Consider the following 23,083-nt stretch of genomic DNA (forward strand, 5'->3'; position numbering starts at 1 on the left):
AAATAATAATGATTCACGTTGTTTACTGTTTTCTTATGAAAGAATATGTAACTGCTTTTAAACGTTGTGTTGAATAACTTCCTTTGATTGATGAAATGCGTCTCTATAGATTAGTCGTATAATACATGTGAATCATGTTGTCCGACAAGCACCGACGAGGGTTGCTTTTCGCTTTTCGTTAATTTCCGCACGCTTCGAGTAAAAAAGAATCATTCCTTCTCGTTCGCGCTTATGACGATGTGTAATGTCGCCCTATCGAATTTCTATACAACAGACATCTCGCTCGCTCGCCACCGCCAACTCGCCAGTTTATATTTTTAGCCTACGCAGTGCAGACGTTTAGTGTATGTTAAAAACTCAGTGAATTTCGCAATTGTCTTAATAACTTAAAATATTAGTTTCCTTGACTGTAAAGAAAAGAATTATTCTGCCATGGCCAAGGTAATTTGATTTTTGATTCATAGTAGCTATAACATTTTTATAATCCAAGAAAATTTTTTTTTTCTCTCGCCATAACATCGTACCACTATGACGTATATCTTGAAGATAACTGACCATATTTTATATTCCGTTATGAATAACGAGCACATAGATTCAATCAATTTTCTCTAAATAATACAAAGACTATAATATCATTTTCAACTTTCGATATGTATTTTCTTTGTTTTCTTCTTCCTTCTAGTTTTATCTTAGAAAACTACTTCCATTCCAAATGAAAGCTGTTTTTATTCAATTCTTCAATATAATATGTAATTAATTAAGCTAATTATGAATTTGCTTGAACATTACTTGTTTATAAGTTTTATCTAAATATGTATTTATAATTTCAACGCTAAATCAAAATTTAGTTTAGAATTTTGATTAGAACTTATTCTAATTCTAACTTGCATTGAACAAACAAAGGGTTTTGTTTACAACTTTGTTATTATTATTTTTAAAACTTTAAATGACATAAAGACAAAAAATCGGGCAACACTGAAATGTCAATGTCAAAGTAAAATCAATAATTCGACAGAAAATAACCTTACCTTATTGAAAGTGATAACCGGTGAATTTTACTAAATTTTAATGTCTTCAACAATTAAGAAGATATTAATGGAAGCTGGGAATTATTGCAATCGATTAATTCTGTCCAGTAGAAGCAGCTTTTGGGTATTTTTCCTTTGATATTTATTAATAACATTATTTTTAATAACTCTTAAGTGTCTTGGTGATTAGACCCTTTAGAGTCTATACCTAAATAATACACCACCTTCAGAATTTGATAATATAATACCAGGATTACTACTTATTATAAAAAAATATCAAACGATCTCTTAAAGTTCTAACAATCTAACAGTTTCATAACATTGTAGTTGTGTTAATATCATAAACAACACTATGTTCATCTGTAGTCTTTTTATTTAATGAAAACCTGCAAAAGTACACATATTATTAATATTATATTCATCTATTGCAGTTCACACCTTTTTATCTTGTACCTTGCTGTGATATTAAAAAAAAAATTTCCAACTATTAGTCTGCAATATAGCAGACTATGAGCAGACATTATTTTAGCAAAATCTAGTGACTGCTTACTTGTTTGCTTTTACTATTAAATAATTGCTTATTTATGTCTATTGTTATGTATTGATTTATATACTCAGTACTTTGATCGGTGTTTATGTATGTTTTATGATATCTTAATTATGTAATCAGTATTGTACGGTACATTATAATGTTAATGAGCTTGATAATGATGTTTGTTTTTATTTTATTAAACAATTACTTGATTATATATAACAGGATATTGTTTTCTTTCAATTGAAGATTAGTTTGCAGCAACTTTACATGGAATGAAAAAAAAGTATCTAGTAATAAATATAGCCTATGTCACCCAGGGATGAAGAAGCTTTCTGACAGTGAAAGAATTTAGAAAAATGGTTATGTAATATAGGGCCAATTTAACGCAAACAAGTAAACAAAAAATCTTTACTTTTTATAATATTAATATAGATTGTACTGACCGGCCATATGGTAAGAAATGGATGGATGGATGTTTGATTGAAGGTATCTCCGGAACTGCTTGTTGAATTTTGGCACAGATGTAGCAAATAATCTGGAAGAACACATAGGCTACTTATTAAGTTATTTTTAATTCCAGGCGGACAAAGTTGCTGGCGACAGCTAGTTGACAAATGTAGACAAAATGGTCAATGTTTTTTTTTTCTTAATAATGTATGACATATTAAAAAACTGAGCCCAATAATACATACATACAAGTGAACAAAATCTATTTGACCATGTATAAAGAAATGTTTAATATATTTGTTAAAGGTTTCATCAGACATTATAAATTATTTAAATAAAAGCTTATCCTATGTGCAAAAAAGTGCTTAACTCATGTATTACTTTCGTGCCAGGAGAAACCCTTCCTCGGGGTAAGTGGAACTTGCTCAGGTACTCTAAGGAAAATCCAGGTAGTCTAAAACTAAGCAGAGTCTACACAGGACAACATTTGAATTAAGATGTGGCTAATACTTTGAATGTAATATATTACAACATATTGCAAGAATATTACAAAAAAAAAATAAACTGTTTGGAGGAACAGCCTCTTTTTCAACATACATTATACACTTTTATTGAAAAACGTCCACGCTTGATTTAAAAAAAAGCTTTATTAGTAGTCTATGTGTTCTTCCAATCTATGCTCTATATCTATGTCAAATGTCATCAAGATCCGTTGAGCCATTCCCGAGATACCTTCAAACATCCATCCATTCATATTTTTTTTTAATATCATAAGGTGGCAAAACGAGCAAACAGTCACCTGAATACGCCAAAATAAAGCGAACACTGCCCATAGACATAACTACCTTTAATCGACATAGGAGGGAATATATAGGAAGAGTATATATATGCTATGCATCCATCTAAACATTTAAGTATTTATTTTACTTAGATGGCTGTCTTTACCTAACAACAAGGATTTTATATCCTATGATAGTCTATACCAGTGATTGTCAAACTTATTTCTTTCACTGCCCCCTTTGAAAATCAATTATATTTCAGAGCCCCCTAAACTTTATTCAGCCCTAAAACTTAAAAACCACAATTTCATTACTTTAATTAATTTCAATGCCCCCCATTTTTTTGGGCCCCTTATAGCCCTCTCCTAGGTTTCAAAAGCCCCCAAGAGGGCGTTATCGTCCACTTTGGGAAACACAGGTCTATACCAATTGTAAGATATAAAAAGTAGGTAAAAACACAAGTCTGTGTCGGTCATATCAATTAACATCATTTTACCTCAATCATGAATAATAAACATTAATAAAATGCAATGACAAGTCTCGTAAAAACTACAATCAGAGACACCATTAATTAATACATACATACACAATTATAGTAATCATTTTAATGGAACTGTATGGTTATGTTTCTAGAACATACATACAATTAATTTTTTTTTTTTGCATGGAAAATATTTCAGTTTTATACATGGTGATGTTATATTAACTGACGGGTACTATGTCTTGTAAGAGTAGGACTGAAAGACAATATGTCTGATTACGTACGAAGGAAAGTAAACTGCTGTAGACATACATATTATCCTTATTTGGCATATAAATTTTTGAAATCTTCCATCTTACTAATATTATAAAATAGCTTTTACCCGCGACTCCGTCCGCGCGGAATAAAAAATAGAAAACGGGGTAAAAAAAAATCCTATGTCCTTTTCCTGGTTCTAAGCTACCTGCCCACCAATTTTCAGTCAAATCGATTCAGCCGTTCTTGAGTTATAAAAAGTGTAACTAACACGACTTTCTTTTATATATATAGATGTAAAGGTTTAGGTGGATGAATGTTTATTAGAAGGTATCTCCAGAATGGCTTAATGAATCTCGATGAAATTCGGCATAGATGTAGAACTAAACCTCCAAATATAGAGACAGGTAACAACTAGTTTGTATATAAACATTATTAATCTAATAGGTAATGGAAAATTTGTATTAATTGAAGGCATTCTTACAGATAATAAATTATCAAATAACTCTTTGATCCGGATCTAACGCAGTTAAATCTATATATATAAAAGAAAGTTGTGTTAGTTACACCATTTATAACTCAAGGACGGCTGAATCGATTTGACTGAAAATTGGTGGGCAGGTAGCTTAGAACCAGGAAAAGGACATAGGATAATTTTTACCCCGTTTTCTATTTTTTATTCCCCGCGGACGGAGTCGCGGATAAAAGCTAGTTATCTATATTTATCATTTCTCTTGAATTAACACTTGCATTAGATATTATTTGATAAGATTTGGATATGCTTAGGTTCAAGGCGAGCATTGATAACATAATTTTTAATTGTTTGTTTGCCTATCTCTCTTATACTAATATACATGCAAATGTATGGATTGATGGATGGATGTTTGTTAAAAGGTATCTGCAAAAAGGCTGCACAGATTTCATTGAAATTTGTCATAGATGTAGAATAGTCTGGAAGAATATATAGGTTACTAATTTAGTTTTTTTTTATTAATCCTGCGCGGACGGTGTCGCATGCTACAGCTAGTAATGTAAAATTATCAGGCAATTGAAAAGCCTACTGATAAGACGTGATTACTTTAATAATTTGAATGACTTAGCTCGTCTACTATCTTAAGCAATTACTTATTTAGCTTTTGATAAGTATAATATTATGCCAAGATAATTTAGTAAACACTTATTTTATTAAGATTGTTTCTAAGTTACAACATTGCCTATTTGAAAAAAATGTTAAAAAAAATTTTTTTTCTGTTAAAACACTAAATATTTTTATTTACAATATCAAGAAAAATTATTTAATTAAATAATGAACAAAAATGGTATTTGCTTTAAATTTAAAAAAACTACGGAGAAAAAACAATTTTGACTTGTACGAAATTTTTTTTAACTTCTATTTAAAATTAACGTTTTATTTAGCCTTGAATCGATACACGTTTAGATGTTTATCTCGCTGTATATTGTTCATAATCCTTTATTCAACAAGCACTGATAAGTTATCGTATAAAAAACAAGCTGAATATCTTAATAACAATCTAATTTATATTGTTCTATCTTTAGTGTAAATTTAAAAAAAAATCCATTGGTGAAATACTGGCAGTAAAACATTTTATTTGATATAACCGAGAAAAAAAAATCATACAACATTTTCGACAGCGAAAATTCAAGTGATCGTAACTTGGCACAAATTAAATTTTAAACTAAGTTACCGTCATTTAATATGCTATATCACATTATGTCTATTAAAAATGAATTTAATTGTTATAAAATTACTTAATTCCCCTTTTTTCAATTTTTTCTAGTTACATGTGCTTATATTTATCGCCTCTAGACAAATAAAAAAAGGGCGAATTTCGCGATTTACCAGTAACCATATAGACTTTGAAGTTACGATTAAAACAGCTATGATTATTACCGCTAAGCACGATAACAGTCGTTTTAAATACAATAATTTAAGGTAAAAGTAAGGTTATAACTAAAAAATAACTAAAGAATGTTTTTTTTTTACTTTTTTGTAAACAAAAATTATAGCGTATAATTAGAATATGGCGGCAGTTTAAAAATAAACAATATTTCCGAGACATATCGGAAATATGCGAAGTAAATGAGCCGTGAACAAAGCACTTTATTATTGCGTTCTTTTCCTGATATCAATGATTGTTTATTAGGTTTATAAACTGTATAATAATTTTAAAAAAAAATGTGAGCCGTCATGGGACGCCTGGCAGATGTGAAACATCGTGTGTGTACAAGTAATATGCATAAAATATTAAATTTTATAATTAAATAAATGATAATGACAACGATGATAGTAATGATTATAATGATCATAATGATTATAATGATAATAATAATAACGCTATACTGAGGTATATATATACCTCAGTATAGCGTGGCGACCCGTCGCCACGGCAAGCGTCGCCACGCCAACGATTCGGTTTACAAGTGATCCTATAGATGTTTCACATCAAAATACCATACGTGAGTAATTGTATATTTAAAAGTTGTCATATCTTTATGAAGTTCGTCTTTCCACTCAAGATTATAATTCTTTACCTTGAGATAGCAACGACTTCCTTCATACTTTAATGTAAAAAAACTTTCAAGGATTCAATGTTATAATTTTTGTCCATCTTAACACTTTTTTCAATATAATTCAGATTTAAAACAATATGTTAAAAATCTTGAATTAATTTATCGCTTATATATTTATTAGGAGTGTTGGTAGCTTAGGGGTTAAGCACTTGATCTGTAATTCGCAAGTCCTAGGTTCGAATCCCGCCATGTATCTATGTGTTTCTCGATTGACATATGTAGATTTACCCGTGATGCAACCTGTACATATCTGCGTAGAAATTCAAAAATATGTGCGAAGACTGCACTGGGTCAGCGTGGTTGTCTATGACCTAGTCACCCTTGATTTGAGGTAGGCTCCGAACCCCTTAGTGAGGGCGTATAGTGGGCTGGCTAATGTTGATTATCTCTCCAATGAAATTATTGTAGGTTATTTTGTTCAGTCATCCTAACTGATAAATAATTACTAATGTTTATTTTGCGCGCATTACATATCTTTTAACAGTTAAGATCAGTTGCTAAGTTACAATCATAAAAATACTATCTAGTAATAAAATAATATTCTTATCTGGCAATAACCTGGCCTTGTCAGATTATTGATATGTTGCCAGTAGGCAAGGTAACAAAAACAATTGACTAAGCAGGTCAGCATTTGTTGCGGTATGATAACACTAATAACAGTCGGTTTCTGAGACAAAAAACCTCGTTTAAAACAACTATTATCTCTGTTTTGTCAAAGATAATGACAGGGATGACAATATGTTTAATATAGATATTTTGGTCTCCGAAACCAACAGTAATCCCTACATCGGCCTACATGTATGATAAATTGTAACGTATAAATACGTTATTGTGAAGTTTTTGCGACGTAAATTGTGAAGAATGATTTTTTTAATGATAAATTCGACGTGCGACTCTGGCTGTAATCGCCAGCCTATTGTACGAAGTCGAGTGACCATCTGCTTAATGAAAATGGCACTCTGATATGAATGTAGAGATGATATATTGTTCTGTTTAGAGATCTTAAAGAAGATGGATGGAGTTTCTGAAAGGTTATATAAGAGAGGGAACGAAATAGAGACAACAGAGATGATAGAAAGAGATGCGATTTATATGGTAGATATTTTTTATCTGTAATACTCTAAGCTATATCTTTTCATAATTTTACTTATAATGTTTTAAATGTAAAATAAAAACAAGGCTACGTTGCTATATAAATATACCGTGTCCCTGACCAAGTTATTTTGAATCAATATACGCTCGCAACGAAATTTAATGTTCAAAAGATCAGGTCGTGTTTTTATGGTTATATTGCGAATAAAATATGCTAACGAAAAGGATAAAGAATACACGTGAAGGTCATTTTATAGCTGATTCCAATACTTAATAGGCTTAAGTCATATAGTTTAGTTAGTAAAAAAAGTATATTTAAGTACACAATTATAATTATCTAATATTAGCGCGATATATGTTCTTATGTAGTTATGTCACGTTATGAAAAACTAGTACATTTACTTTTTATTGTTCTAATATATAAAATCTTACTAATATTATAAATGCGAATGATTGAATGGATGGATGGTTGTTTAAATGTATCTCCGGAACGGCTCAACGGATCTTGTTGAACTTTGGAACCGATCTAGAACTTAGTCTGGAAGAACATATAGATAACTTATTAAGTTTTTTTATTCCGCGCGGACGGAGTCGCGGGCGACGGATAGTATACAAATATATATAAAATACACAATTTTGTTGCAGAAACTGCAAATGTGCGGTACAGAGGAGGAGATGCGTGAGGTAGCGGGCAGGATCTGCAGGAACTATTTACACGGCGCCTGGAAAAGTGTCAAGCCCTCGGAACTGATCTTCAGGCGTATCAGGTCAGTTGAAAGAAAGAAAGAAAATATATCATCAGCTCGCTATACGTCCCCACCGAGGGGCTCGGAGCCTACCCCAAGTTAGGGGTGACTAGGTCATAGTCAACCACGCTGGCCCAGTGCGGGTTGGTTGACTTCACACATATCATTGAATTTCTTCTCAGATATGTGCAGGTTGCATCACGATGTTTTCCTTCCTACATATTTACTATCACACAAAGGATATAAAACAAAACACACACAAAGCACAAATTTGATACAAAAGTGTGGCAAAAAGAAGCCAGTTTGACTACCATGTCTTCATAACATAGACTATATTACACAGGGATAATGTAGTTATGTAATGGTGAAAGAATTTTTGAAATCGTTTCAGTAATTTCTGAGTTTATTTGTTACAAACAAATTGGCCACTTTAAATTCCATTACGTATTCGAAAAATCGAAAAGAAGAGTAATGTATCTACTTAAGTTCTTTTTTAATTATCAGTTATTATTACTCCCAATTAACACTTCAGATTGCTTACTAATGAGGAGTTAAACTTTACACGGAATTAAATTCCCGTTGAATAACATCAGATATATTACAAAGAAAACAGCAAATTAAAAGACAGCATACAACAGCAACGTGTCCCCACTCAAAGTGGATAAACAAGTTGCCTTGTAAAGGTTTAATCAACAAGAGTACGCCGTGTCACAAAACATACGAGTATTACAAGATTCAAAATTTATGCCGGCGCGGATAGTTGCCATCAAATGCCTACGTTGTCAGGCCCACTGTAGGTAGAGGAAACAGCGCGCGGAAGTGTACTCCTTTTTTGCGCAGTTGGCGGCGGTGTAAAAGTGACCCGACATTAAGTTCGGATTGTATTATACGCCACATCTCATTTGTACCGCATTCGTTGGAATATAAACGACATTTTCTTTGCCTTTGATGTACACGAAGTGTTTCCGTCAGCACTATTACGTAATATTTATTGAGCGTAACTTTACTTACAGAGGTTCAGCCTCTAAAAACCACTAGCAAGCACAAAGCATTATTCAGACCATGATAAAATATTAATTAAAAAGTGCTTAACACATACCTTTTGCACGAGCAATGAAGCCAACTCACTTATATTTATTAGTGTTAAATTATTTCGCGATCTAGACTTAACAGCTGTGACGTCAGTCTGGTCTAAGTTCAACTGTCAAGTTTTAACGCTCCCAATTTTGTTACTATGGTAGTGCTAGCTTTTGCCTCAGTCCGCGATGAATGAAAAACAAAAATATTCTTTATTTGTCTGTGTAATCTTTGGCACCATGTTCTACATCTATGCCAAATTTCAGCGAGATCCGTTTCGCTGTTATGGAGATACCTTGTAACAAATATCCAAGCAAAGGTTCGGATCAAATTTATTATATTAGTTAGATTAAGAGGGTCCAGTTAATGAAGTTTTTTTTCTGTTATACATAACCGGTTCTCGTTTAATCCAATATTTTATTTAATTTGTTTATCTTTGATAATTTATTTCCATATTCACTGAACTGGTTTCAGCTGGTTCTTAGGCCGCTGACATTTGTACTATGTTATCGCAACTACAATGATAAGTACCGAACAACTATATATGCATACATATTTGTATCTACATGAATAAGTAACTAGTTGTCGTCCGCGACTCCGTCTGCGCGGGTTAAAAAAAAACTTAATAAGTAGCCTATGTGTTCTTTCAGAATATGTTCTACATCTGTGCCAATTTTCAGCAAGATCCATTGAGCCGTTAGGAGATATCTTTAAACAAACATCCATCGATTTAAACATTCGCATTTGTAATATTATATGTAATATGTAATATCTATATGTTGTTACGATTCTGAAACTTTTGATTTCTACCGTTTATACCAAAACTCGTTTATACCAAAATATTGACATGAAAACGTTTTTACTCATCTTAATATATATAAATCTCGTGTCACAATGTTTGTCCTCAATGGACTCCTAAACCACTTAACCGATTATAATAAAATTCACACACCATGTGCAGTTCGATCCAACTTGAGAGATAGGATAGTTTAAATCTCAAATTATAGTCGCAATTTTAATTTATTGCTAATTATTTGTCTGTTATTATTTGACAGTCACAATTATCTGTTAACTCCAAATGATTCTAACAGATGTCGATACCTTTCGACTGGGTTGAGTAAGTAATCAATAGATGGCGCTGCTATGGTAAATTTTTTATTCCGCGCGGACAAAGTCGCGGGCGACAGCTAGTATAACTTTATATCGTTAGGTTGGCATTTGTTACAATAACATTTAATTTAATCTCACGATTCAAAAAACAACTGCATAAATTAAATATCATATTGCTTGTTATGTACAGTATTTGGATTTCCCATGTTTATATAATTTAGGCGTTTATTCGAAAACAGATAATAATCTGTGTCGCATTATGCGTCTGAAATACTTACTACGTAGTTAACAAAGAATGTTTGAATTTAATCCGTAGGATAAAAAACGTAAACACCGACTTGACCTTCAATGCTGGCTGCTTTATTCTGTGGGTGATTTTTTTTTTTAAAGTGAGCGATTATTTGACTTATTTTGTTCAATGACGTCACGTCGACGTAACCACGAATCAAACGTTCAGTTGTCGCTGTGAATTTTCACTGCCAACACACATGTACAAAAACATGTTTACTTTTTCAAAGAAAATGAGAGGAAAAAAATTAGAATATTTTTCGGCGGGGAACTTTACCCTGTATTCAATTGTTTTGACTACTTTGCTACCTGTCTGCAAGGCCGCGTTTGTTCCATATAGTCTCCGGAACGGCTGTATCGATTTTAATGGGACATAGACGGGAAGGTAGCTGATGCACGCAGCCATATTATAGGCAACTTTTTTATTCTGCTTTTAACCCTTTATAAAAAAGAGGTTTTATACTTTACTATACTTAAGTTATATTTTAACTCCAATTTATACTTAGAGAAGAATTAAAATCTCGCACGCTTAACCTTGTTCAAGGTTAAAAGTAATGACCACTAACCCACACCTTTCTGAGTGCACTTTGTTGCACTTAAGCTCGCTTAAAATATTCGTGAAGTTGCATTCTTTTTTTTAAATGTCGTATTCTTACCTAAGCTACTAAAGTCGTTAAGATCTTCGTTAAAAACGATTTTTAATGTTAGATAATGAATTCAGTGTCTTTTGTTTGAAATGTTTGAAATGAAATTTATATTTTTTACCCTTACTTTATGAAGTATAACAAAAACTGGGTAAGCAGCGTTAAGTTCCGGATTACCTATTGTATGAATACAACATTGAAAATTGCTTGACAACGCAAAAACTGAAATCGATATATCTTTTTATATCGCATTTATTGTTGCGATCGAGTGAATGCCGAACTAAAAAATACTGTTGTTTTTGAAAAAAATTAAATTAAATACATTTTTGTATAGTATTTTCGGCTGTGGAAACTTACGACTATCGGAGAATTCGACTGCAGCGACAATAGTATTAAGACATATTGAAGTCATTTAGTCAGACTGAATGAAAAATTAGATTATGTAATATAGAAAAAAAATCATAATCCGAGAACAGGATGTATATTTGCGTTGCGAAGCACTAAATGGAAAATCCGCTACATTATCGGCGTTAGGATAAGGCCAGGTGGAGCGAACCCCCAGGTAGCCTGGTAAAAGGGGGCGCCGCAGGCGCAAGAGTCAGATATAAACGCCTGCGGTGTCCCCTGGGATCTCCCAACCTGGTAATAATCCCAATACGGTAATAATAACGAAGTATCAGCCCGAGCCGAGGCTCCTGATGGAGCACTCGAGCCTAGTTACTCTTAAACGAGGCTAAGCGCCATCTGCGCCCGGCCACCTCAAGCCCGGTGAAACTGTAAATGCTTCTTCAAATCAAACAGTGAGGCAAAAAAGAGGCGCCGCAAAAATCTCGCCTAGGGCGCCAGAAATGCTAAAGCCGGCCCTGATCTGCTATGTTAAACAGGTATTGTATGAAAGTCATACATTTTACCTTGTTAAATAAAAACGTGACGAACAAGGAAAATGTATTTACCTCGAACAATTGTCGCATATTATGTACCTATTCTCTTATCAAAAGAATAAATGATATGTTACTAATATTAATATTGTTAATACGACTATTTGGATGGATCAATGGATATCGATGAATGATGGACATAGATGTAGAACCATAGTTTGGAAGTAGAGTTGCCAGGTCGCCAAACTAACCAGACAGACCAGCCAGTTTGGCCGGACATTTGGGTAGAAAGTTCGGATACCTATATTATTTAGGATTTTGTCTCAGTATTAATAGGTACACTCTCGTTTGGGATATGTAAAAAGCCTAACAGAAGCCGGAAAACTGTTTATTTTGGCCGGATACGCAATCAAAAAGCCTACCTATGTCCGGCTTTATCCGGACGCCTGGTAAAGTACGCGCGGACGGAGTCGCGGGCGATAGCTATAAATCATAAATCTATTTTGTAATATTGCTACGTCGAATGTGGGACATTGGAAAACTACCAACGATAAGATAATCGTAATGTACGTCATATTATAAACAAGAATGAATGGTAATGAACGAATTAATTGTTTGAAGCGAGGAAGAAGATTGTCCTTCACCTAGTATAGTCAACTTTTCTTGTTCATGGTTCTCTAGAACCAGTGCTACTTATTATTTATAGTATTTAAAGTTGAAAAGAAAAGAAAAAAAAAACAGTTTAATAAAATTCACGGTTGGCAACTTGATTAGTCCAAAGATCTACTTTTTATTTTCGGAACCGTGTGCGATGTAACATAATCTTCTTGAAATCTGAAATGAAATAGTATAGTTTAGTAATTATTATAATCCATCATAAAGATGTCATTTATACTTAACTAGGTTTTACCCGCGACTCCGTCCGCGCGGAATAAAAAAAATGCACACAAGATAAAAAAAGTTCCTATGTCCGTCTCCTAGTTCTAAGCTACCTCCCCATAAATTTTCAGCTAAATCAGTTCGACAGATCTTGAGTTATAAATAGTGTAACTAACACGACTTTCTTTTATATATATAGATTAATACATATTTATATTCTGAGTATTGCATATGAGCATCTAAGTTATTTTTTACTTATTTATATTTTTTTGCTTTGTTATGATCTACTGAACCAATAGTCGCGATTTATGTTGGCAACCCCGGCTATAGATTGTATTGGAAACAAAGTGACAATTTTTCGTATTAGCAAAATTTTATCTTTTAAAATTAAACTTACCGTGAGTTTTTGAGACCGAAATTCCCATTTAAACACATTATTATCTCTGTTTAGTCAAAGATATTGACAGGGATGACGATATGTTTTATATAGATATTTTGGTCTCAGAAACCAATTGATAGACAAAAGATAACGACGAAAAGACACGAAAGATTGCTTTTTATTTCAATTATGTGTTACATTTCGAACGAAAGTGTAGTTCATATATTCTGCTTAATGGAAAAGAGGTCTAGTACACGAGTATTATAGTTTTTTTTAACTTACAACATTTATTTGTCAACAGCGGTGGTTTATCAAACTTCCTGTACTACGTGGCATTGCCCGATGACGCCACCAAGCTCGGTGGCTACCTGCGCCGCGAGAACTCCCCGGACGCGGAGCCAGACGCAGCCGGCATAAAGTTCCCCGGCAAGTCCATGGGCAGATTGGGTTCTTTCTCGATTGAGGAGCCAACAAAGGTTAGTTTGTATATTCGGAGACATTTATTTCTTATCTGTATGCAATTAAGTTTAAAAATTTTCGTTACATGTATATTATCTTATTAATATAATAAATGCGAATGTTTATTACAAGGTATCTCCAGAATGCCTGTATGGAGCTCAATGAAATTTGGTATAAATGACACACAGTCTGGAAGAACACATAGGCTATTAAATAAGTTTTTTTTTAATTCCGCGCGGACGGAATGGCCGGCGACAGCTATTTTTATATTATCTCTCTATACTTTTGTGTACGAACAAGTAAAGACGATGCAATGGACATAAGTAACAACAGGTTTTATTGTAGGTACTCTACCTTTATGTATATCAGGACTATAGTATTCATCCAACAATAAAGATCAGTGTTTTCTTTAATACTAATTACTTTTCTAAGTACTAATTAAAGTAATTTCATGTTAATATGTCTAAAACAAAGATAATATACACGACGCAATCCATACAAAGTCACGTATTTATCATAAACTCTTGCTAACACGTGTATGGTGTCATGCAAACGTCAGCACATATCTCAATGCAATAGAAAATTCAAATATATTTACGTTATTAGTAATTAATAGTGGAAAGAAATAGGCATCATAAGCTTATTTATGTATAACTGTAGCCCGCGACTCCGTCCGTGTAGATTTACAAAAATAAACTTAATAAGTAGCCTACGTGTTTTTCCAGTCTATGTTCTACATCTATGTTAAATTTAATCAAGATCCGTGGAGCCGTTTCGGAGATACCTTCAAATATCCATCCATCCATCTATCTAAAGTTTAGATAGATGAATGGATGTTTGTTAGAAGGTATCTCCGGAACGGCGCAACGGATCTTGCTGAAAATTGTCACAGATGTAGAACATAGTCTGGAAGAACACATAGGCTACTTATTAAGTTTTTCTTTAATTCCTCGCGGACGGAATCGCGTGCGCACGCTAGTAGTGTAGTATTTATTAAAAATCAAGATTTATAAACTTTTTTTTAATAAATTTTTTAAAAAACTTAATAAGTAGCCTATGTGTTCTTCCAGACTATGTTCTACATCTGTGACAAATTTCATCAAGATCCGTTGAGCTGTTCCGGAGATACCTTCTAATAAACATCCATCCATTTAAACTTTCGCATTTATAATATTAGTTAGATGACTAGTAAATGTATCTTATATAAATATTTTAAATTTTATCTTTGTTATACATTGAGCGTTTTGTATCAGGTTTTATTAAGGATTTACGGTCAAGTGCACGGTGAGCGCGCAATGGACGCAATCGTTACGGAATCTGTCATCTTCACATTGCTGTCGGAAAGAAGATTAGGACCCAAATTGCATGGCGTGTTCTCTGGCGGCAGAATAGAAGAATATATACCGGTAAATATATAAATAATGCCCTGTTTACATTATGCCAGTGAAGACCAGTAGTGCTGGCCTGGCTCGGACTGTATTGGCTCACTCGTTAGTGGTTTACATTTTGCTAATATGCCAGCACTGATTTTGTACTGATTTTGTACGCTCTACTACTGTAATAGCATAAACCAAGCAGCATTGCAGCGCCCTCTTTCGCAAGTCCAGTTAATAAAATATTGAAATTACTGTCCCGTAGATGACGCTGTAATTTTCAATTTCTCTAATGAAGTAATTAACTTCAAAACTTGTGTATTTTCCAGGCGCGTCCTCTTCTAACAAGAGAGTTAGCGGAGCCGGCATTATCAATGAAGATTGCAGAAAAGATGGCGGCCATACATTCAATGGATGTTCCGCTGTCCAAGGAGCCCAACTGGTTGTGGAAGACGATGGCCAAATGGCTCAGGACGGTCAGAAGTGAGAGGCTTACGAAATATGCAATTGGAAAGGTTAGTAACTATATCTGGTTCCAATCTAGACCCTTAGCCATATATTGGCTATAAAAATTTAATTTTGTGAAACAACTCTTGTGGTTAATCATAATCATTATCTCTTTGTGTTAGAATGAAGAAGAAGAAGAGATAATAAAGCGTTTGAAGACAGTGGACTTTGAAAACGAGATTGAGTGGCTCAAGAAATTCATCGCCTCAATTGAATCTCCTGTTGTCTTCTGCCATAACGATCTACAAGAAGGTGAGAAGAAACTTGCTTTTTTAACTGAATCTTGCTCTCTCCCCCTCCCCCCCCTTCTTCTCTCTTTCACTCTCTTTCCCATCCAGTCACTGCCATACTCCTCGTTAACTAACCATTTATTGACAGTGCAGTTGTTAAATTATCTCTTGCAGGTAACATTCTTCTTCTAGAAGATATCCAGCCTACCACAGAGGATGATATATCAGCGGACTACGTGCAGACATACAGCGTGGATGCTCCACAGTCTGATAAAGAGAACAATCATACGAGATTAGAACCACTGGCACAGTTTGAAGATACAAACACATCGGACAGTGTTACCAGTCATATATCTGATAGTGGGGAACCTAAACTAGTGCTTATCGACTTTGAGTACTGTGCTTATAACTACAGGTGAGTTAAATTTTATTATACATGTCTTTACAGAATTTTATGATCCTTCGAGCAGGATTTTTCATTTTTATTAAATGATCTCGATGTATATTTTTCAAAATGCTTTATTTTAAAACAACTCACTCTATTAGTAAACAACACTAAACAAGTTTTTCGTAATTTAGATAAGCGAGAGTCTAAAGTAGGGATCCCCAAACTATTTTGGACAAGTGACCCCCTATTCCAAAATGAACTGTTACCTCAGACCCCCCCCCATGGCCAAATTACCTACTTTTAAGATCAATTATTATTAATATTATTCATTCTGACTTAGGTCAATAGAAGACAGAGTGAGAAATAGCAATGTTTTAAGTTCAATATCGACCCCAGGGGGGTCGATATTGACCCCTTTAGGAATCCCTGGTCTAAAAGACCGCGATATATTTAAAAAGATATCTCTCGTACTCGAGTTTTCGCTTTGAAAATTCTTCGGGATTAGAAAATGACTCTCGCTTATAAAAGTTTCTCGCCCGTCTAGGTTTAAGTGTATATATAATACTAGCTGTCGCCCGCTACTCTGTCCGCGCGCAGTTAAAAAAAAATGGGGGGGGGTTATGAAAAATAGATGTTGTCCGATTCTCAGACCTACTGAATATGCTCACAAAATTTCATGAGAATCGGTCAAGCCGTTTCGGAGGAGTACGGTGACGAAAACTGTGACACGAGAATTTTTTATATTAGATTAATATTTTATTTACAGAGGCTTCGATATCGCAAATCATCTCCAGGAATGGGCGTATGATTACACGAACCCTGAACCTCCCTTCTATTACGAGAACCAGGAGAATTGGCCGAATCTAGAACAAAAGGTCAGTTGAATCTTAATCCCATTTATTGAAGTGTATGGGATAAATGATGGCTTTAACATACATTACCATTATTGTATGACTTACGAGGGCTGATTGATAAGTATCCGGAATGAAGAGGAGAAAAAAGAGATATTTGAATAAATTTAATTTATTTTTCTACATATGTTCCTCCTAGCTCAATACACTTAGACCAACGCTTCTCCAGGGCTATTATTCCATTTTTATAAAAAAAAACTGTCAAGTCCTTCAAAATAGCCATTAACGGCGTCAATCACTTCAGTGTTGGACGAAAATTTCTGTCCTCCTAGCCATTTTTTCAAATTTGGAAACAGATGGAAGTCGCAGGGGGCCAAATCTGGCGAATATGGCGGGTGGGGCAGTAATTCAAGGCGTAACTCTTTAATTTTTGCCATCGCAACTTTTGCAGTGTGGACCGGTGCATTATCGTGGTGGAACAATATTTTTTTCCTATTCAAGTGGGGTCTTTCTTGTTTCACTGCGTCACTCAACTTTTGCAACAAGTTTGCATAGTATGGGCCATTTATTGTTTTCCCCTTTTCAAGGTAATCCACATAGATGACACCTCTAGCATCCCAAAATACGGTTGCCATAACCTTGCCTGCCGATAATGTCGTCTTCGCCTTCTTTGGTGCGGGTTCGCCTCTTTTAGTCCACTGTTTAGACTGCTCTTTGGTCTCCGGCGTGTAGTGGTGGATCCAGGTCTCATCAACTGTTATAAATCGACGAAGAAATTCATTGGGATTCCGTCTAAAAAGTTCCAAACACTCCTTTGAAACATTCACTCTTTGTTTCTTTTGCTCGTCGTTCAAAAGCCGCGGCACCCATCTGGCACAAACCTTTTTCATAGATAAATGCTCATGTAATATGTTCAAAACGCGTTCAGATGAGATGTTCACAATTTGGGCTATCTCCCTGAGTTTTAATCGACGGTCTTCTAATACAATATTTTTTATTTTACTGACCATTTCTGGGGTAGTTACCTCATTTGGTCTTCCGCTACGGGGAGCGTCATTGCAGCTCGTTCGTCCTCGTTTGAATTCTGCCACCCAAGAGTGGATAGTGCTTAATGAAGGTGAAGAATCCCCTAACACACTATTCAACTTAGTTTGAATCTGGGTCGCCGATTTCCCTTTTAAAACGTAGAACTTTATGACGGCACGAACCTCCGTTTTCTCCACTTTCATGAAAATGAAAACTGTCTCACTATAAAGCTGAATATTTTTTAAACAAATAATTATTATTTCCCAAAATTACATGTATTGAGATCGTAAAAGACTGCAAATTACGTTTCTAGTAAAAAAAAATGTTATTTCTTTTTTTTAATTGTCGTTTCGGATTCTTTTCAACCAGCCCTAGTATTTATAGGGTGATCTTGTAATACAGAAAAAAAAATGTTTATGGTCAATTTCTAATGATTCTAGGTTTTTTTTTTGTTGTTGGTTTCATTGAATTTATTTACAACTAGCTTTTACCCGCGACTCCGTCCGCGCGGAATAAAAAATGGAAAACGGGGTAAAAATTATCCTATGTCCGTTTCCTGGTTCTAAGCTACCTGCCCACCAATTTTCAGTCAAATCGATTCAGCCGTTCTTGAGTTATAAATAGTGTAACTAACACGACTTTCTTTTATATATTTACAATATCACTCTAATTTCATCAGTTTCATTATATTTTTGAAGTTACAGACAAAGTGAATGAATCATACAACAAAAGCCCGATGAGGTTTGTTAAAATCATTACATAAAAGTGCGGATAATTAAAGATTACAGTCGAACCTTGATAAGCGAGAACTGGATACGTGAGAAAGTTTTATGAGCGAGAATTATTGGTTTCGAAGGACAACTTCTATAAGCGAGAAATACAGGTTAGAGAGAAACCAAAAAAAAAGAAAACCTCTATGAGCGAGAAGAATATGTGTTCCTTTGACTCTCACATATCCAGGTTCGACTGTATTTTTTTTTTCTTTTTTTTTTTTCTTTTAATATTATATAAGTAATGCATGTTTACTGAAATGTCTTATCATTTTTTTTTTATAAATTTGTATAGAAATGAATTTTCTTCACAAGTTGCAAAAAAAAACTTCAAGTTCGAATCTACTTTTGACTTTTCTAAGTAACTTTGTCGTGACCACATAATTTGTTTTTAAACTCATATTCTGGTTAATTTCTAATTTTTTTTTAAGATAATCGTAAATTTAAAGGTCATTTTGGTCATATTATTTTATAATGAATTGATATTTTTTTTTTCGATGAACGTACGAATGAATGACGGAAAAGTTTTTTTTTAAGTAAGCTTTTTTTTTATTGGATATTCATAAGGGTTCCCGCCATTACGCAGCTTGTGTTTGTTTTTTTATGCTTAATTTTTAGCGGAGACAGCGAGTTGTGTCAGCCGCGGGCTGAACGGACGCGACCTTTGCCTTTTTGACGACGGTTGTATAGGAATCACAAAATGGCCGCCGCCCGCTCTCGTATGAGTAAAAGTACTTTACAAAAGAGAGTCAACTTTTATGTTTAAATTTTATTGCCGTTGATTTTTCAGCCTTTTGAAAATATTTTACTTGAACGATTTTTTTTTTATAAATTTTATTAGACAGTAATTATAGTATTTTTTACCATAGTTAATTTTTCATTAGTCTACATTAATTCTGGCTGAATTAATCATAGGCATTATTAATTGTTTTTTTTTCGTCAAGCATTGAATATAGAACATTTTTTAGCAAAAATAAACTTGTTTTTAATTTAATTTAATGGATTGTTTATATAAATAACTGAAATATGGTAAGAAGAAGATATCTGGTAATATAAATTACTACACATTCACGATAACATAAGACATTGAGTCTAATGACGTCACAGCAACTTGTAGTGATAAAAGAATAACTTCATATAATCAGTAAAATATTTTTTACGAATTTTTTAACGATGTTTGACGAAATTTTGTGGTGTCATAAAAAAAACGAACTCATTGATAACTTAAAATATTAATTTAATTCGTAAACATGTTTTATTTTAATCTAATACATATTGAATACTCCCTTCTAGAACATTCCAATCACATTTTCTAGGAGATATTCATCAAGGAGTACCTGAAGCATTACTTCACCAGCCCTTCTGAGAGTAAGGAGCCTTCCATTGACGACATCAACCAGCTCCTCACCGAGGTGGAGGCGTTCGCTCTCGCCAGCCACCTCTTCTGGAGTCTGTGGTCCATCGTCAACGCATCCAAGAGTCAGATACCCTTCGGATACTGGGTAACTATAGATTTTCTATAAAACAGCGCAGCTGAAAAAAATATTATGACTAATGTGGGAATCCTCTGCCAATTTATTTTTTTCTCTAGTGATTATTAATTCATTTATCTTTTTTTTAATTAAATTAAATGTAAAATATTCTCAGCGGCCAGATTTTCGGATTATAATTTGGTTACCAAAGAGGTCGAATATATAAAACTTCATTAAACAAAGTATGCTAATCTTTCTGAATATTTAAATTTATTTTTTCTACACTATTTTTCTTTTAAAGTATATTACATTTATTATATAAAATTATTAATTACTAGCTTTTACCCGCGACTTTATTTTACGGATTTACGGACGCGAATTTTACGGAATAAAAAATAGAAAACGGGGTAAAAATTATCCTATGTCCGTTTCCTAGTTCTAAGCTACCTGCCCACCAATTTTCAGTCAAATCGATTCAGCCGTTCTTGAGTTATAAATAGTGTAACTAACACGACTTTCTTTTATATATATAGAATAAAAATTAATTGTTAAATTTTACAGGAGTACGGTCTATCCAGGGTAGAGACGTACCTTCGTTTAAAGCAGGAAGTGATAAAGAAGGAAAAATTCGGCTTCCCCCAGAAGAGGAAAATATGTGAAGTAGACATATGAGAGGGTTGTAGCGCGCTCACTGTGTAGGGTAGTGCTATCCCGCTCTAACTGACTGTGTACTGTACGGGAGAGAGAGGGACGGACGATGTGCGACCAATTTCGTGTCTCAAACTGAAAACGAAGAAGTATAAATAAGAAAATAATAAAGTGCAAGTACTTGTAAGTGTTAACAAATATTTATATCAAATTGGATGTATGTATTATAGAAAGATTTCTGTGATATCTGATAATGTAACATCCTGTGAAAAATCTATGTAAATAACACGTCAAATATGTATTTGTTTCATTTATTTATTAATATTATATACATCAATACATAAAGTGAATAAAATTATATTAATAATAATAATATAATAAACTTATAATTATTACATAAAATCGTGTATTTTAAACCAATTTAACAATTTCTGACATTACGAAATATATAAGTCATTTATTATAAATATATTCGAATATATACCGAAATAGGTATTCCTAGGATATATTTACTTTATATATGTAAAAAAATATAATCAATTTCTTATAATTTTCAATATTATAGTCCTACAAATTTATCTGGCCTGGGCTCAAGATAATTACAATAACACACTAGCGCCCCTCACTGTTAATGTCACAAGATACTTGTCGTACTGAAGTGTATCTATTCTCCCTACTGATATAACTACAATAGTTAGTACATATCCAAGTATTCCTTTGAAAATTTTAACTTTTGTAGTTATGTACAATCGCGTCGACAATAATTATTATTAAACTAGCTTTTACCCGCGACTCCGTCCGCGCGGAATAAAAAATAGAAAACGGGGTAAAAATGATCCTATGTCCGTTTCCTGGTTCTAAGCTACCTGCCCACCAATTTTCAGTCAAATCGATTCAGCCGTTCTTGAGTTATAAATAGTGTAACTAACACGACTTTCTTTTATATATATAGATAGATATTTATTCCATATGCAAACAGAGCCGTGAATTGTCATATTTAAATTAGTTATTTTAAAGAATTACTTTTAATATCGTTTATTTTTATATATTTTCGTTTTTTTTTAAATAACACTTTTCTATGTAATAGTATCGATGACATTGAGTTGACATTAAATTATTCACAATATTCTTCTATTCTAGAGGAATATTTGGACATCTCTTACCCTTAGTGGTTATATTTGAAGGGGAATAGATAGTCATTTTCTATGTCTAACCATTGGTTTCTGAGACTTAAATCTCTGTATAAAACATATCGCCATCCCTCTCATTATCATTGACAAAACTGAGATAGCAATATGTTTTAAATGGAGATTTTGGTCTCAGAAACCCACTGTAAGTCGGGTTTATAATTTGACATAACTAACCACGATAGCAGCGTATCTCACCGGGTCAGATAAACTTGTCGCACTATGTCTTTGTTAAAACGACCAAAGTGTATTTTATAATTGCTTCATTTTGAATCTCTTATTATATTTGTACAAAGTGGTCGTGATATTAAAAAAAAATAAGTTAAGTTTATGAGCATTTTAAAGTTTAAATTCTAACGCACAAGACTTGGAAAAGCTTAACTGTATTATATTTCTGTTATTTAATTAAAAAACTAAAATTTGAGGCTAAATTTCTGAACACTTCACTTTTACCTGAAATGTATTCAATTTGTACTAAAATTGAACAATAACAAGTTATTAAAAAAACACAAAAATCCAGACTGTTTTCCTACTTTCGAGAATAGTTGGAAAGAAATTAAAAGAATATAATAAATACAGAGAAATATATGTTTAAATTGCTACCACATATTAAAGTGGCTATATACTGTAAATAAAATTAATTAAACGCAATTATAATTCTAAATACAATAATCTTCCTAATTTTGACATTTATTAACAATTTATATTTAAAATATTAAATAAAAATAACATTAATGTTTTTGTTATACTTGTTTTTGCGACAAAAATCGACAAGATTGACATTTTGATGGTACATTCTCTAACCAATTCAATACAATAGGTTTTAAAAATGGTTGCTTGTTTAATTTATCATCAAAATCTATTTGAGCTATAAAATAATGTGACTTACACACGCATATCCTATCAAAGCACAATATTTTCTAAAAAAATTCTAAGATATTACGCGTGCTAAGTGCCTTGGT

At 33.2% G+C, this 23,083-nt stretch overlaps 1 protein-coding gene across 3 annotated transcripts; it reads left to right on the top strand.

The window, feature by feature from the left end:
- The first annotated feature begins 274 nt into the window (after positions 1-274).
- On the top strand, positions 275-21,218 carry LOC106708286 (choline/ethanolamine kinase). 3 transcript variants are annotated; one of them, XM_014499766.2, is made up of 10 exons: positions 275-441; positions 7,855-7,976; positions 13,512-13,686; positions 14,923-15,075; positions 15,372-15,557; positions 15,672-15,801; positions 15,954-16,194; positions 16,934-17,042; positions 20,131-20,316; positions 20,848-21,218. In XM_014499766.2, exons 1-10 carry the CDS (start codon positions 433-435, stop codon positions 20,956-20,958), a joined length of 1,422 nt encoding a protein of 473 aa, XP_014355252.2. In that variant the 5' UTR covers positions 275-432; the 3' UTR covers positions 20,959-21,218. The 3 variants fall into 3 exon arrangements, with proteins under 3 accessions (XP_014355252.2, XP_045538304.1, XP_045538303.1); XM_045682347.1 differs by lacking the exon at positions 275-441 and adding an exon at positions 1,014-1,152; XM_045682348.1 differs by lacking the exons at positions 275-441; positions 20,131-20,316; positions 20,848-21,218 and adding exons at positions 1,012-1,152; positions 18,749-18,913.
- The last annotated feature ends 1,865 nt before the right edge of the window (positions 21,219-23,083 follow it).

Source organism: Papilio machaon, chromosome 19 (genome assembly GCF_912999745.1).
Source record: "Papilio machaon chromosome 19, ilPapMach1.1, whole genome shotgun sequence".
Lineage (NCBI taxonomy): Eukaryota > Metazoa > Arthropoda > Insecta > Lepidoptera > Papilionidae > Papilio > Papilio machaon.

What these genes read in the sequence shown, in the direction of transcription:
- LOC106708286 (XM_045682347.1), top strand. Translation starts at nt 1,069, where the DNA reads ATGTCTTCAACAATTAAGAAGATATTAATGGAAGCTGGGAATTATTGC. An exon ending in CTGATCTTCAGGCGTATCAG is followed by an intron (nt 7,977 to 13,511) that starts GTCAGTTGAAAG and finishes ATTTGTCAACAG; the next exon opens with CGGTGGTTTATCAAACTTCC. An exon ending in TACTGTGCTTATAACTACAG is followed by an intron (nt 16,195 to 16,933) that starts GTGAGTTAAATT and finishes TTTTATTTACAG; the next exon opens with AGGCTTCGATATCGCAAATC.